A 13956-nucleotide genomic window follows, 5' to 3' on the forward strand; every position below is an offset into this window, starting at 1 on the left:
GTTGCTGCGGAACCCGGACTGGGACGGGTCCAGGATGCTGTTCTAGAGGTAGTGGGTCAGTTGTTTGTTGATGATTTTCTCCATGACCTTTCCCGGGAACGGGAGCAGGGAGATGGGTCGGAAGTTCTTGAGGTCCTTGGGGTCTGCCTTGGGTTTCTTGAGTAAGGCCTTGATCTCGGTGTGCTTCCAGCTTTCCGGGAAGGTTGCTGTATCAAGGAGATGTTGAGTACTTTTCGGAGATGGTGTGCGATGGCTGTGCAGGCCTTATTGAAGACGTGGTGAGGGCATGGGTCTAGCGGTGATCCGGAGTGGATGGTGTTCATGATCTCACTAGTGTCCTCGTTGTTGATGCTGGTCCAGGAGAGAAGGTGGTTGGTGTGGGTGGTGGTCATGGGGGCGGTGGTTGTCGTGGCAGTCATGGCGTTGAAGCGGTCGTGGATGTCGGCGATCTTGCTGTGGAAGAAGGTGGCTAGCGAGTCGCAGAGGTCTTGGGAGGGCGGGATGTCATTGGTGTTGGAACTGGGGTTGGAGAGTTCTTTCACAATGCTGAAGAGCTCTTTGCTGTTGTGTGCGTTATCTGGGCGGTCTTTGAATGAGGCCCTCTTGGCGGTTCTGATGAGTTCATGGTGCCTGCGGGTGGCGTTCTAGTGGGCTGCGTGGCTGTCCGTCGTTCGTTCCCGGAGCCAGTTCTTCTCCAGTTTTCGGCATGTTGGTTTGGAGGCCTGGAGGTCTTCGGTGAACCAGGTCGCTTTCTTGCTGGTATGGCTGTTGGAGGGTGTCTTGAGTAGGGCGAGGGTGTTGGTACAGTTGTCGATCCATTGTCTGAGGTTGCTGGCAGCGGTGTTTGAGTCGGTGGAGGCGGCGGGTGGGTTCTGGGCGAGGGTGGTGGTTAGCTGGTCTTCGGTGACTTTGCTCCAGCCGCGTCGAGGCATCTGTTGGGTGCGGTGGTACGTGGTGGGCTTCCTGAAGGTGAAGTGGATGTAGTGGTGGTCAGTCCAGTGGGGTTCGGTGGTGAGGTTGAAGGTGACGTGGGGGCTTGCGGTGAAGATGGGGTTTAGCGTGTGGCCGGCGGCGTGGGTGGGTGTTGTCACAAGCTGTCTGAGTCCGAGGTTGCCGATCAGGGTGTTGGTGTCGGTGTTGGTCGAGACTCTGAGGGTGTTCCTGTGGATGATGGCGATTCCTCCTCCAACGCCGTTGGTGCAGTCCCTGCGGGTGATCTTGTAGCCTTCCGGGATGGCTATGGCGAATTCGGGAGCTGGGGTGGGGTTAAGCCAGGTCTCCGTCAGGACGGCGACGTCTGGGGATGTTGAGTCGAGAAGGTCCCAGAGTTCGACTGCGTGTTTGCGGGCGGAGCGGGTGTTGATAAGAATGCATCTGAGGTAGTTGGGTTCTTTGGTTGGTGGTTTGGTGGGCCGGATGCTGGTGAAGCTGCAGTTCTGGCAGGTGAAGGGTCCTTGGGTGCGCTTTGGGGTGGCTTGGTACCAGGTGTGTTCTTGTCAGGGGTTGAGTGTGTGGAGGGTGCTGTGGCATCATAGCAGAGTCTGGCGTTGTGGTGTTCGTGGGGGCCAGGGGTTCTGGTGCTGGGCGCGGTCCAGGCGCGGTCCAGGCACGGACGGGCGCAGACGGGCTTGCCTTAGGCGCGCGGCCGCCATAAGAATAAGAGAAGGTGGGAGGGAGGAGCAGCTGGAAGGGGGGGGAGGTCGAATGGGCGAGCGGGGGGCGGGGCCGCAGGGGACACAGCAGTTGGAAAAGTGGCAGAGAATGGCAAGCGGGGAGAAATGGTCACAGAAGCAGAAAACACACTACAATAAGGACAGTCAGAGAAGCAAATGGGGCACAATATCAGATACAATTCAGATGAAGGACTGGAATGACGAGAGGGCGAGCGGGTGGGGGGGGGTGCCGCGGGGGGGACAGCGGCGGGGAGAGTGGCAGTAGCACGCGGGAAGGACGGTCACAACATACAAGCACAGAATACAATAGAAAGATGGTCACATGCAGAAGGGGCACAATGCAAGTACAATATAGAGCAAGTCTAGAGCAGGAAAACAAACCTACGGCCTACCACTGGACACCAGGGATGAGGCGCAGGTGGTAGCCTGTGGGTGGAGGTGGGCCTCGGTTTCCCGCAGCAGCGGCTGGACAGATACACAAGCAGAGACAGGAGCACTGTCAGGTGGGGCTGTGCGCCGTGGGGGGAGAGTTCCCTGCAGACAGGGTCAGGGGTCGCTCTCACTGCCGCGCAGCGGCTGCCATAAGAAGGGGAGGTGGGAGGATGGAGCAGCTGGGAGGGGGGGGGACGAATGGGTGAGCGGGGGCGGGGCTGCAGGGGAAGCAGCGGCGGGGAAAGTGGCAAAGAATGGCAAGCGGGGAGAAACGGTCACAGAAGCGGAAAATACACTACAATAAGGAAGGTCACAGAAGCAAATGGGGCACAATACAAGATACAATACAGATGCAGGACTGGAATGACAAGAGGGCGAGCGGGGGGCGGGGCGGTGGGGGAAGCAGCGACGGGAGAGTGGCAGTAGCACGTGGGAAGGAAGGCCTCAGAATACAGGCACAGAATACAATAGAAGACGTCACAAGCAGAAGGGACACAATAAAAGTACAATATAGAGGAAGTCTAGAGCAGGAAAGCAAACCTACGGCTTACCACTGGCCACCAGAGATGAGGCGCATGTGGTAGCCTGCGGGTGGAGCTGGGCCTCGATTTCCCGCAGCGGTGGCTGGGCAGATACAAGAGCAGAGACACAGGCACAGTCAGGTGGGGCTGCGCGGCGTGGGGGGCGACCTCCCTGCAGACAGGGTCAGGGGTCGCTCATTAAGAGATGGTCATGAAGAGCTCATTATGGCTTAGAAGAAAGAATGCAAAGCTTGCAAAATACATAGAGGGCACCAAACTGACATGGCCTTAGCATGTGAGATAACAAACATTTTAGATTATTTTGAAGACTAGCTACCAGAGGTGTAGAACCATTTAGAGGGTACCCATCCAGACAGACATTCATGATAGCGCTAAGCTGTGCAAAAAATCAAATCCTGATGTTTTGCATAAGAAATGCAGGATAAGAGAGCTGACATTTTAGCAGCAGTGATATTCAGAGTATTTTAAGTAACAAAGAAAGAAATTGTGGGGACACTAGCAAAAATCCTATTTCCAGCCTTATGCCAAAATATCAGAAAAATGTTAGTCTCTCATTCTTGTGGTTGTTTAAAGTAAAGAACAATTGAAGATAGTGTAAAGGTATTCTTCATTTGTGTGATTAAAACACAGCACTTAAAAAAGTGCCTTCCTGGTCCACACAATATAATAGTCTGAAATATTAGACATTTAAATGGAGAACATGTTGTTTAAACTCCATGTCTTTGTGAGTGGAGGTACAGGCTATCGTATCATTCACTCGTATGATCTGTTAAAGCTGGATATTAAAATGTTTTTTAACATGTAATCTTTTGCATTTGTTTGCAGAAAATTAAGGATTTCAATGATGCTAAGCAACTTTTAATTCAGCAGAAATTAGAGCTGCAGGGCAAAACAGATAGCCTAAATTCAGCTCTTGAACAAGAGAAAAACAATCACAAAATTATGAAAGAACAAATGCAGAGAAAAGAAGAAGAATGGAAGAAACAATATGCCCAACTAGAAGCAAAACAGGTAAACACACAGATTATTTTCATCAAGTAGGATAACATATTTTTGATAATTATCTGCAAAGTAAATTAAGTATTGGTTTTGTCAGTATACAGGATCTATTGCTTGCTACTTCATATTCTTATAAATATAGGAAAGGCACTGTAATGATTCCAATTCCAGGTAAAAGACATAGAACATATTTATTCAGTGACACAGCAAGGAGCAGCCACACAGGTTGCAAGGATTTCCCTTTCTAAGACTGCATAGCTGTGCTCAGTACCATTCAAAGTGCAGGTAACAAAAGAAAAATTCCACATCCCCTCGCTGCTTCATACAAGCTGGCATCAACAGTGATCACACATAAATACAAAACGGTTTCAACGTAGGTGCGTTCACGATGTCACACTTTATCAAACGCTACTTGTTGGGCTTTGGACCACTCAAATGAGAAGTGCCTCAGCAACACTCTCAACGGTTCCATCTCGGTTGCAAAGTGGTCAATAAACTTGCTATAATACTCACACATACCAGTAAACGGCCACAACTGAATCTTTGTTGGTGGGGGCAGGAGCATCAACAATGGCTTCCATTTTGGATTTTTTGGCACTCCTCCATTCCCAGACAAAGTGTGCCCCCAATACGCCACAGACTTTTGAAACAATTTGCATTTATGCCTTTTGAGAGTAAGGCCATGACACTTCAACCTACTGCACACCTCTATGAGATGCTCCATGTGGTCATTCTTATTTTTAGAGAGAATCGAAATATCGTCTTGGAAGCATTTGACTGAGCCAGTCTCTAAAAATGTGAAACATAGCTCTTTGGAAAACTGAGGCGGCCGACGCTAAGCCGAAAATCATCCGGGTAAATTGATGTAGTCCTTGTAGAGTGATGAAGGTGGTGAGTTGCTTGGATTCCTCACATAGTTCAATCTGATGATGCGCAGATCTAAGGTCCAAAGTGGAAAATATGCTAGCACCTTCTAACATGTAAACCGTTTAATTGATATTGGGAAGGCGATGGCAATCAATGACAATGTTAGCATTTAAAGCTCTCAAATCAACACATAGCTTCAATTGTTGATCCGCCTTGCATGCCTAAACGATGACAAACCCTTTCAGCAGATTCTATAGCTTCAATTATACCACCATTCACTTCATCCAACATTACTTTTAGCTCCCCCCTCACATTAATGCAAAAACCACACAATCTTTGCTTCACAGGGACAGGGTTTCTCAAGTCTGATTGTATGGGAAAAATCACATAATTTTCCTAGCTTCTCTGAAAACACTTCATTAAAGCGTTGTGCTATTACTTCTCCACATGCACTCTCATCAACTGAAATAACCTGCAACACTTCAGTCTCCTCACATAACTGTACAGGATATTCTGCTCTTGGGTTAAGAATGATTCCCAGTTTCTACTGATGCCTCCAGCCTGACACGTTCTCACCTTTGACAGCCACATATAATTTGATCTCGGCACTTCTGTTCTTAAACAAAAAAAAATTGCTCATATAACCATCTAAGTCAATAACCGATCCACCAAAACCTTCAGCTACTACACCTGGTGGCTCGAACTGTCCTAAGCTAAAAATATTTAGAATTTTCTCTCTGAAATACTCTTGAGTAATAATAGTCCAAGGGGAACCAGAGTCCACCTTTAAAGTCAACTCAATACGGTCACAACACACTTGGGCGACAACTTGTTTGGCTGTTCAGAGGAAGTAGCGACAACATCGCTTTGCTGAATGGAGAGTAAGATGCCTTTGTCAGCGTGACCTTTACAACTAGACCCACATTTAGACTTACACGTAGTGTTCCCCAGTGCACAAAATCCTACCCGCACCTTGACTGGTACCTTTCTTGGAATTTTTACACACACGTGCAAAATGCCCCATGCGGCCACATTTCACGCATTCTTTGTTAATTGCTGGACAACCACCATATGAATCTTAATAGGAACTGCTCCGGCACCTGTAACACACATGTGGGCCGGGTCTATCCGTTTTGTCCCAGTTCTTGTAATTGCCACCACCGTTGTGGCTCATACCACCGGTATTTGTACCCCATCGGTCAGAGCGGGAATCATCCATACGCCTCCCAACCTCAGCAAACATGACCGCACACACATCTTCCTCCTCCTTAACATGTTGAGAAACATTTTTAACTGTAGCCATCCATTTCTCCGATTGTTCCAATGCCTTCTCAGTGGAAATAGCTTCCTCTAATTTGGGATCACCCATTACCCAGAGTTGCTCTTTAGTTTTTTTGTTCCTCACTTGTACAATTATTTTATCTCTGATTATTTCATCCGGCATAAGACCAAAATCCACCTCTTTTTGAGATCTAGTGTAGAATTTAAACCTATTGAGCGCAACACTTGTTGTGAGCTTAAAACCTGAGTTCCTATCTTAGCATGGCTTACATATAAGCATCCAAGTTACCCTGCCCATTTGGTAAAGTAGCTTAAGGTAAAGTTCTGAAAACAGCTTGATCTTCTGAACCTAAACCGAGCAAGAAAATGCTTTTCTTGCGTTCCGCACCCATCCGTTCCCCATCTATTGCTTTCATGTACATAGAAAACTCCTCATTCTATCTTGTTCATGGAATGGGAGGTTCACCTTTACTTAGCTGGAGGTCAAACTGCATCATACAATCACCACACTCAGTCACCTGTGAATAACTGAATAATGTAAATCTCCATTTTTGACGCAATAATAATCCAGGAGTAAGCAGTTCAAATTCAAATTATAGTATTACAACAGTCCATGAAATGCGCAAGTTGGTTTTGGTAGCAACTATAGAATTTGACAGTGAAAATCAAAAATGTCCCTTTTTTTAACTTGTATAATACCCCCCAAAAATAAGCACTCCACTTACTGCCAAGAGAGGAGTAGTAGTCTATACCAATATCAGTTTTGGCTGTATGTGGTAAACACAGCTGCACTCAACGTTCCACTTACTGCAAAAAATGGTTAGTACTCAACAAATTATGGCCAATTAAGGTAAAATCAGTTGGAATCAAACTTTCCAAAACTGCAATGAACAGAAGAAAATGCCGCTGTAACGTGTTTCTTAGCGCTGTGTGTGAGCAGCCAGCGTGAAAGAAAACTAGAACGTGGCCAAGAGAATTCGTACTTGATGGCGGTGACGTCCAGACGCTGTGACGTGTGAACGCTGTGTGAGTGCAGGAACAGGCTGAACGATGAAGTTAAGGCATGGAGAGTAGAATCTCTCTAATCTGAAGACTGCAATCATCAGGCAACCAGAACAGGTTGATCCAGAATTGGAGACCAGGAGCTGTGAGTAGAATGTTCTTGAGCCAATGACTGCAATATCTAGGCAACCACAAATGAACACGGTGAGTACTTGGAAACAGCCACAACGAACTTTAAAAATGAACATCTGAAAGAAACAGGTTAGTATTAGATTCCTTACCTGGGAATATCACCAGGCGTCAAACTGGATCTGGAAACTTTGCGCAGCAGTACCCTTGCGCGTCGGTAGGCGTCGTCTGCGGCTCCTCGTCCGTCGTCGGCGTTGTTGGCGCCGGGATGACGTAGACGGAGTACTTAGACGCCGCCCTCGCGCGCTGACGTCAGTTCTTCTTTTTTCCGTGCCAGCAAGCGTCGATCCGGAAAAAGTGTGGTACCCTTAGTCATTTTTTTGACTAAAGTTTTTCGATCATTTGTGATTCAAACCCTGCGTCAACTGCAACCGACTGATGTCGGTTACCGACCCCCATCGCCGGTGTCTACATTGCCTGGGGCCCAACCACGCTGACAAGTCGTGCCCCGACTGCTGGGCCTTGACGTCGAAGGCTAGTCTGGAGAGGTCCCGCAAGCGCCTCGAGCTCCGACAGTCGGCCCCGCACCGTTAGAGGTCCCGGTCCGGAAGGAGGTCGAGGGACCGGTTGCGTGGCTGGAGTCATCACAGCTCCTGCAGTCGACACCACTCCTCGGGCTCCAAGTCCTCAGGTAAGAGGCACAAGAAGTCGAAGAGGCGACATCGCTCTTCTGACTCCCCCTGATGCTCGTGCGACGCGGCCGGGGTTTCAGGCAACACCGCCCACGCGGCTCCGCCGGAGTCGCAGGCATCGCGGCCTGCTCCATACCCTCCGGTCCCTGGGCAGAACACGACGCCGGAGGAGATCGATGCTTTTTTCACGGCCATGAGGTCGCTCACTCCTCCATCGGGTTCCGCGGTGCCTTCGGTCCAAGCGGCCCAGATTGGGAGCCCAAGCGGCCCTGACTGGGAGCCCAAGTGGCCCCAACTGGGAGCCCAAGCGGGCCGGGTGCTTCGGCGCCGTCAGCGACTTCGTTCCCGACGCCGCAGGGCCCCGCTGGATCCGGTTCCAGATCCGGGTCAGCACCGGTCAACCTTACGACCTCGCCGGCCCCCAGATTGTCGCCCCTGGCGCCGTCCCAGGACGGCGTCATCCCCGGTCCACCCCTCGAATCGGGGTCCGGCGCGGAGCGACGCCTCTTTCGACGCCGATGGACACTTCGCCAGACACTGGTTTTTTCTCCCTCTCCTACCGTGGCTACGGAGGAGGGGGCTGCCTATAGTGTGGTGTTAACGCGGGCGGCCAAGGCCTTGGCTCTTGAGCTCCCCGTCGCGGCCGTGAGGACTAACCTCCTCACTGAGGTCCTTAAAAAGCAAGCAAGCTCTTCAGAGCCTCTGTTGCCGTTAAATGAGGCCTTGTCTGACGTTCTTCTGGGCACTTGGTCCAGGCCCGCTACAGGCTCCCTGTAGATAGGAACGTTGTCAGACACCACCGCCCGGCTCCGGGCGACCCTTGCTTCCTGTCCACCCACCCCACTCCCAAGAGCCTGACCATACAGGCCTCTTATTCCCAGATCGCATTCCTGACTGCTACCCCCCGACCGGGAATCCAAGAGGTACGAACAGTATGGCAAGAAGATGTTCTCCTCACTGAGTTTGGGGTTGCGGTCAGTTAACACAGTGTGCCTCTTGGGCCGTTATTCCCACTCTCTGTGGGACACGGTCGCGGACGTGCTGCCACAATGTCTGAGGAGGCCCGGACTAAACTCGCTCAAGCCCTTGCGGAGGGTCGAGATGCGGCACGGTATTCCATCCAATGTGGGCTGGATACAACGAGCTCGCTAGGCAGAGCGATGGCAACGACGGTGGCGATTCGTCGCCACGACTGGCTGAGGTCCGCCAACTTTTCGGCTGATGTCCAAAACACCCTTATGGACATGCCGTTTGATGGCCGTAGCCTCTTTGGCGACAAGACAGACTGCGCTTGAGCGCGTTAAGGACTCCAGGGCTACGGCCAAGTCCTTGGGCAATTCAGCACCGCGCCAGCAAACTGCTGCCTTACGCTCCTTTCGTGGCCAAGGAAGGGGCACCCCCACACGTCCTGCCAGCCACGGGCCGCAGACTAACATCCAGCGGGGTGGTGAACGTGGTAACCAATGTGGCGGTGCCCGGGGACAACAGCGAGGCCAGTCCGCATCCACCCCCGCAGCAACCGCCTCAAAGCCTTCCTAGTCCGAGCTTTCAGGAAGTTACGGCCCTCTTGGCCAAGGGGGTCATCGAGCGCGTTCCAGGGCCAGAAGTAGGGTGTGGTTGTTACTCCCACTACTTTATGGTTTCCGAGAAGGGCAAAGGGGGCCTACGCCCTATCTTGGACCTGCGGAACGTCAACGGCTTCCTCCGGAAGGAGAGGTTCAAGGTGCTGACACTGGCTCAGGTCTTAGCTGCTCTCGACCCGGGAGACTGGATGGTAGCGTTGGACTTGCAGGATGCTTATTTTCACATCCCTGTCCTGCCGGCCAATTGGGGATACCTGCGGTTCACAGTGGCCACGAGCACTTTCAGTTTACCGTGCTCCCCTTCGGCCTTACCAGCGCCCCACGGGTGTTCACGAAAGTGATGGCGGTGGCCGCAGCTCATCTGCGCAGGTTAGGGGTTTCAGTCTTCCCCTACTTCGACGACTGGTTGTTGAAGGCGGGCTCGCCCCAGACAGTCGTCAACCACCTCCAGACTATGGCCGACCTCCTATACCTGCTGGGGTTCTCCATCAATGTGCCGAAGTTACACCTGTGTCCCTCTCAGAAGCTCCTCTTCATCGGAGCGGTTCTAGACTCGGCGCAGTTTCGGGTTATCCTCCCGAACAAGGTGTTCAGGATAGTCAGGCTCTGATTCCGATCTTTCAGCCGTTATCCTGAGTCTCGGTCAGGTTGACACTGCGGCTTCTGGGGCTGATGGCCTCCTGCATCCTTCTGGTGCATCACGCCAGGTGGCGGATGCGGGCTCTGCAGTGGGACCTGACTTCAGTGGGCCCAGCATCAGGGCAACTTGTCAGACTATGACTTGATCTCGGAGGGCACTGCAAGACAGTTGCAGTGGGGGCTCACGGACCGCGATTGGGTCAGCGGCAGATCCCTCTCCCTACCCCAACCGGAGCACGTAGTTGTGACGGACACGTCCCTCCAGGGCTGGGGGGCCACATGGGAGAGGCAGAGATCAGAGGCCTCTGGTCTCCGGCGGAGTTCCGGCTCCACATCAACCTTCTGGAGCTGCGGGTGATCCGACTTGCACTGAAAGCATTCCTCCCCTCTGTCTGGGGGAGTGTAGTGCAGGTGTTCACGGACAACACCACCGCCATGTGCTACTGCAACAAACAGGGCGGGGTGGGGTCGTGGACCCTATGCCATGAGGCTCTGCGCCTCTGGCAGTGGCTGGAACATCAGGGCGTGACCCTGGTGGTTCAACACCTGGCAGGTTCCCTGACCGCCAGGGCGGACGAACTCCGCCGTCTGTGCATGATGTATCACGAATGGCGTCTGAACTCGGATGTGGCATGGTGCAAGGCCTCTTTCAGCAGTGGGGAGAGCCTTGGTTAGATCTATTCGCCACAGAAGAGATTGCGCAATGTCATCAGTTCTGCGCGTTGGAATTTCCAAGGCGGCACTCGTTTGGAGACGCTTTTTGTCGCAAGTGGAGCTGCAGTCTGTTGTACGCCTTTCCGCCTATACCACTTCTGCCAGAGTGCTGAAGAAGATCAGGCACGACTGGGCCCAAGCCATCCTTGTGGCTTCGGACTGGGCACGAAGATACTGGTATCCCGAGCTACTCAGCATGTCTTGTCAATCCCCCGATTCGTCTGCCTCTTCAGGAGGACCTTCTGTCGCAGCAGCAGGGAACGGTCCTCCACCCGAACCTGTTCAGTCTTCACTTACATGTGACGAGATTGAGCGGCGGCAGTTGAGGCCATTTCACTTGCCTCCTGAAGTCTGTAATGTGATTCTGCCAGCCACAAAATCGGTATACGCCTGCAGTTGGAACAGATTTGTGACATGGTGCACAGCAAAGGCTGTGGATCCCCTTTCTGCCCCTCTTTCAGAGGTTCTCCTCTTTCTTCTTTCTCTTGCCCAGCAGGGCTCTGCTCTGGGCACTCTAAAGGGCTACCTCTCTGCCATTTCCGCCTTCTTAAGGCTCCTTGATCAGCCCTCTTTCTCAAGTCCCCAGTTGTAAATAGATTTTTGAAGGGCATCACTCATATGTTCCCCCTGTTCCTTTCGTGATGCCCCAGTGGGACTTGAACCTGGTTCTGACTTACCTGATGTGCGCTCCTTTTGAGCCGCTTCATAACTGTCCTCTCAGTCTTCTTACCCTTAAGACTGCTTTCCTGGTTGCCATCACCTCTGCCAGGAGAGTGAGTGAGCTCCAGGCTCTTGCCTACAAGCCTCCTTTCCTTAGTGTCCATCCGGACAAGGTTGTGTTGCGTACAAGACCCTCTTTCCTGCCCAAGGTAGTCACATCCTTCCACATCGGGCAGTCCATCACCTTGCCCACCTTCATTCCGCCTCCGCATCCCTCTAAAGAGGAGGAGCGGCTCCACCGTCTGGACCCAAAACGTGCGCTCTCATACTATCTGGATCGCACACGCCAGTTCTGGGTGGATGACCAACTCTTTGTTGGTTACGTGGGCGCTAAGAAGGGACAGGCGGTGCACAAACGGACCATCTCTCGGTGGGTCGTCTTGTGCATCAAGGCATGCTACTCTTTGGCTAAAAAGGAGCCTCCTGTTGGGTTGAGGGCCCATTCCACTCTGGCCACGGCGGCTACTAATGCCCTGGGCCGGGGAGTCCCCTTGCAGGACATCTGTCAGGCAGCTACGTGGGCCTCGCTTATCAAGTTCGCAAGACACTACTGCCTGGACAGCCAAGTCGGAGGGATGGCTTCTTTGGCCGTTCCGTCCTCCAGGACTTTCTGGTGTGATTATTGGTTTGCATACCCACCACCGGGGTTGGTATTGCTTGGGTATCTATTCTAAGGTAAGGAATCTAATACTAACCTGTTTCTTTCAGATGCACAAGTTACTTACCTTTGGTAACGATATATCTGTAAGAAACAGTAGTTAGTATTAGATTCCTTACCGCCCACCCATCCTCCCCGTTCTGCGAACCGATATCTGGGGTTAAGGTCATCCCCTTTCAGGTCCCTAGTTTCATGGCACCAGTGTTAGTTTTTATCATGGCTCTGCGTTTCTAGCGCAGAAAAGCGGTGTATAAGAACTGACGTCAGCGTGCGAGGGCAGCGTCTAAGTACTTCGGCGACGTCATCCCAGCACCAACGACGCCGACAACTGACGCGGAGCCGCAGACTACGCCTACCGACGCGCAAGGGTATTGCTACGCAAAAGTTTCCGGATGCAGTCTGACGCCTGGGGATATTCTAAGGTAAGGAATCTAATACTAACTACTGTTTCTTACAGATATATTGTTACCGAAGGTAAGTAACTTGTGCCTCTGTAATTTTTGTTATTTATGTTATTTATGGGTTGTCATCCATGAGCCTCTGGCTCATGGATGACAGCAGGAAGTTGTGTGCCTTAGTTCTGCTAGACCTCACAGCTACATTCGATGCTGTTTGTCACGATCAACTCCTGGCACATCCTGGACATGGGCATTGGTGGGGAGGTACATCATTGGATCTCCTTTCTTCCAGCTCGGACTCAAAGGATCCAACTGAGTGACTGTATGTCCAATAAAGGGGCATTAACCTGCGGAGTCCCCCAAGGTTCGGCTCTTTCTCCGCTCCTCTTCACTGCCACTGGTGGCAGCTCTGGCCCGCTTGGATTGCCAGGTGTTAAACTACGCAGATGACACTCAATTAATCCTTCAAATTTACAACTCCTCCCAAGCCCACTCATGCGTGCAAAACTTTCTCAGATACATTGTTAACTGGATGACAGCCAACTAGCTCAAAGTCAATGCTGACAAAACAAAGGTCCTAGCCATCACTATGGGAAGCAACCCTTGGACTGACTGCTTTTGGCACAAGAGCTGGGCACCACGCCCACACCAGATCCAGTCGTAAAGAGCCTAGGCATCAACATAGATGCCAAGCTCACCCTGCCTAACGAAGTGTTGTGTAGCGATTTAGATTTCTTATGCATTTTCCCGATTCATGCCCTTATATAGGTACAATTCACATTGCCCTTATATAGGCATAGAAATCCAGTCAGTATTTAGGCATAGCCCATGCAGCCCAAATACAGGCATGTCTACTTCCATCCATTCATCTACATCACAACGATTTCTTGGAAAACCAGACTCTTAAGCTGAAGGGACTTCCCCCTAGCCTGGATGTTGATTTCTCCAAGAAACTCATTATTATACATGAACCACTATTCCTTAGGGGTTTATCGATGACATTCATATGCCCGACTTTGTCAAAGCTGGCATTCCTTCACACCTTCAAGGTATAAGTATACCTTCACTTGCCATGGCAAAGCACGGTGTGGTTCAGTGCAGTCCGACTACCTACTTGCATGACGCAGTTCGCTACAGCAAGTGCTGAAGGACGCCAACTCTCCAGCTGACGCACTGATCAGAAGCTGTCCTCCTCTGCCGAGAAATCCAGCTCCAGCTCCAGTGTTTTTGACTCCCCTTGCGGGGTGTTGGGAAATAGAGTCCGTGAAAGAGATACCAACCTCTCTCATTCTAAGGTATGGAGCTGATTAGAACCTAGAGAAACCTTTGGCAATTCTTGGCAAAAACTAAATCTATGCTAAAGACCACACTTACTTCGTCCCTCGTACTAGACCTAGGTTAGGTACATTGGGGTAGGCGTATTTTAGAAGCACCAGTTGAGTATTTTAGCCTGTGTTATTTATGTATGTATTTTTATATGTTGTAGCACCAGACAATGCTATTACAGTATTATTTTATACTACTGTTTACGCTGTACGCATTATACTTTGAATTGTCTAATAATTGTAGCAGTTCACCTCTCTTGCATGAGAAAAAAGACAGTTCAATAAACCCCTTTTATTGAATC

General features: G+C 51.1%; 1 protein-coding gene across 1 annotated transcript in view; it reads left to right on the forward strand.

The window, feature by feature from the left end:
* The window catches only part of EEA1 (early endosome antigen 1), a 641400-nt gene that overhangs the window by 544534 nt on the left and 82910 nt on the right, over positions 1 to 13956 (forward strand). The window contains exon 25 of the mRNA XM_086919279.1: positions 3473 to 3658. Within this exon, the coding sequence (XP_086775405.1) occupies positions 3473 to 3658 (186 nt within the window). The remainder of the gene's footprint in view (positions 1 to 3472; positions 3659 to 13956) is intronic.

Source organism: Lissotriton vulgaris, chromosome 1_1 (assembly GCF_964263255.1).
Source record: "Lissotriton vulgaris chromosome 1_1, aLisVul1.2, whole genome shotgun sequence".
Taxonomy (NCBI): Eukaryota; Metazoa; Chordata; class Amphibia; order Caudata; family Salamandridae; genus Lissotriton; species Lissotriton vulgaris.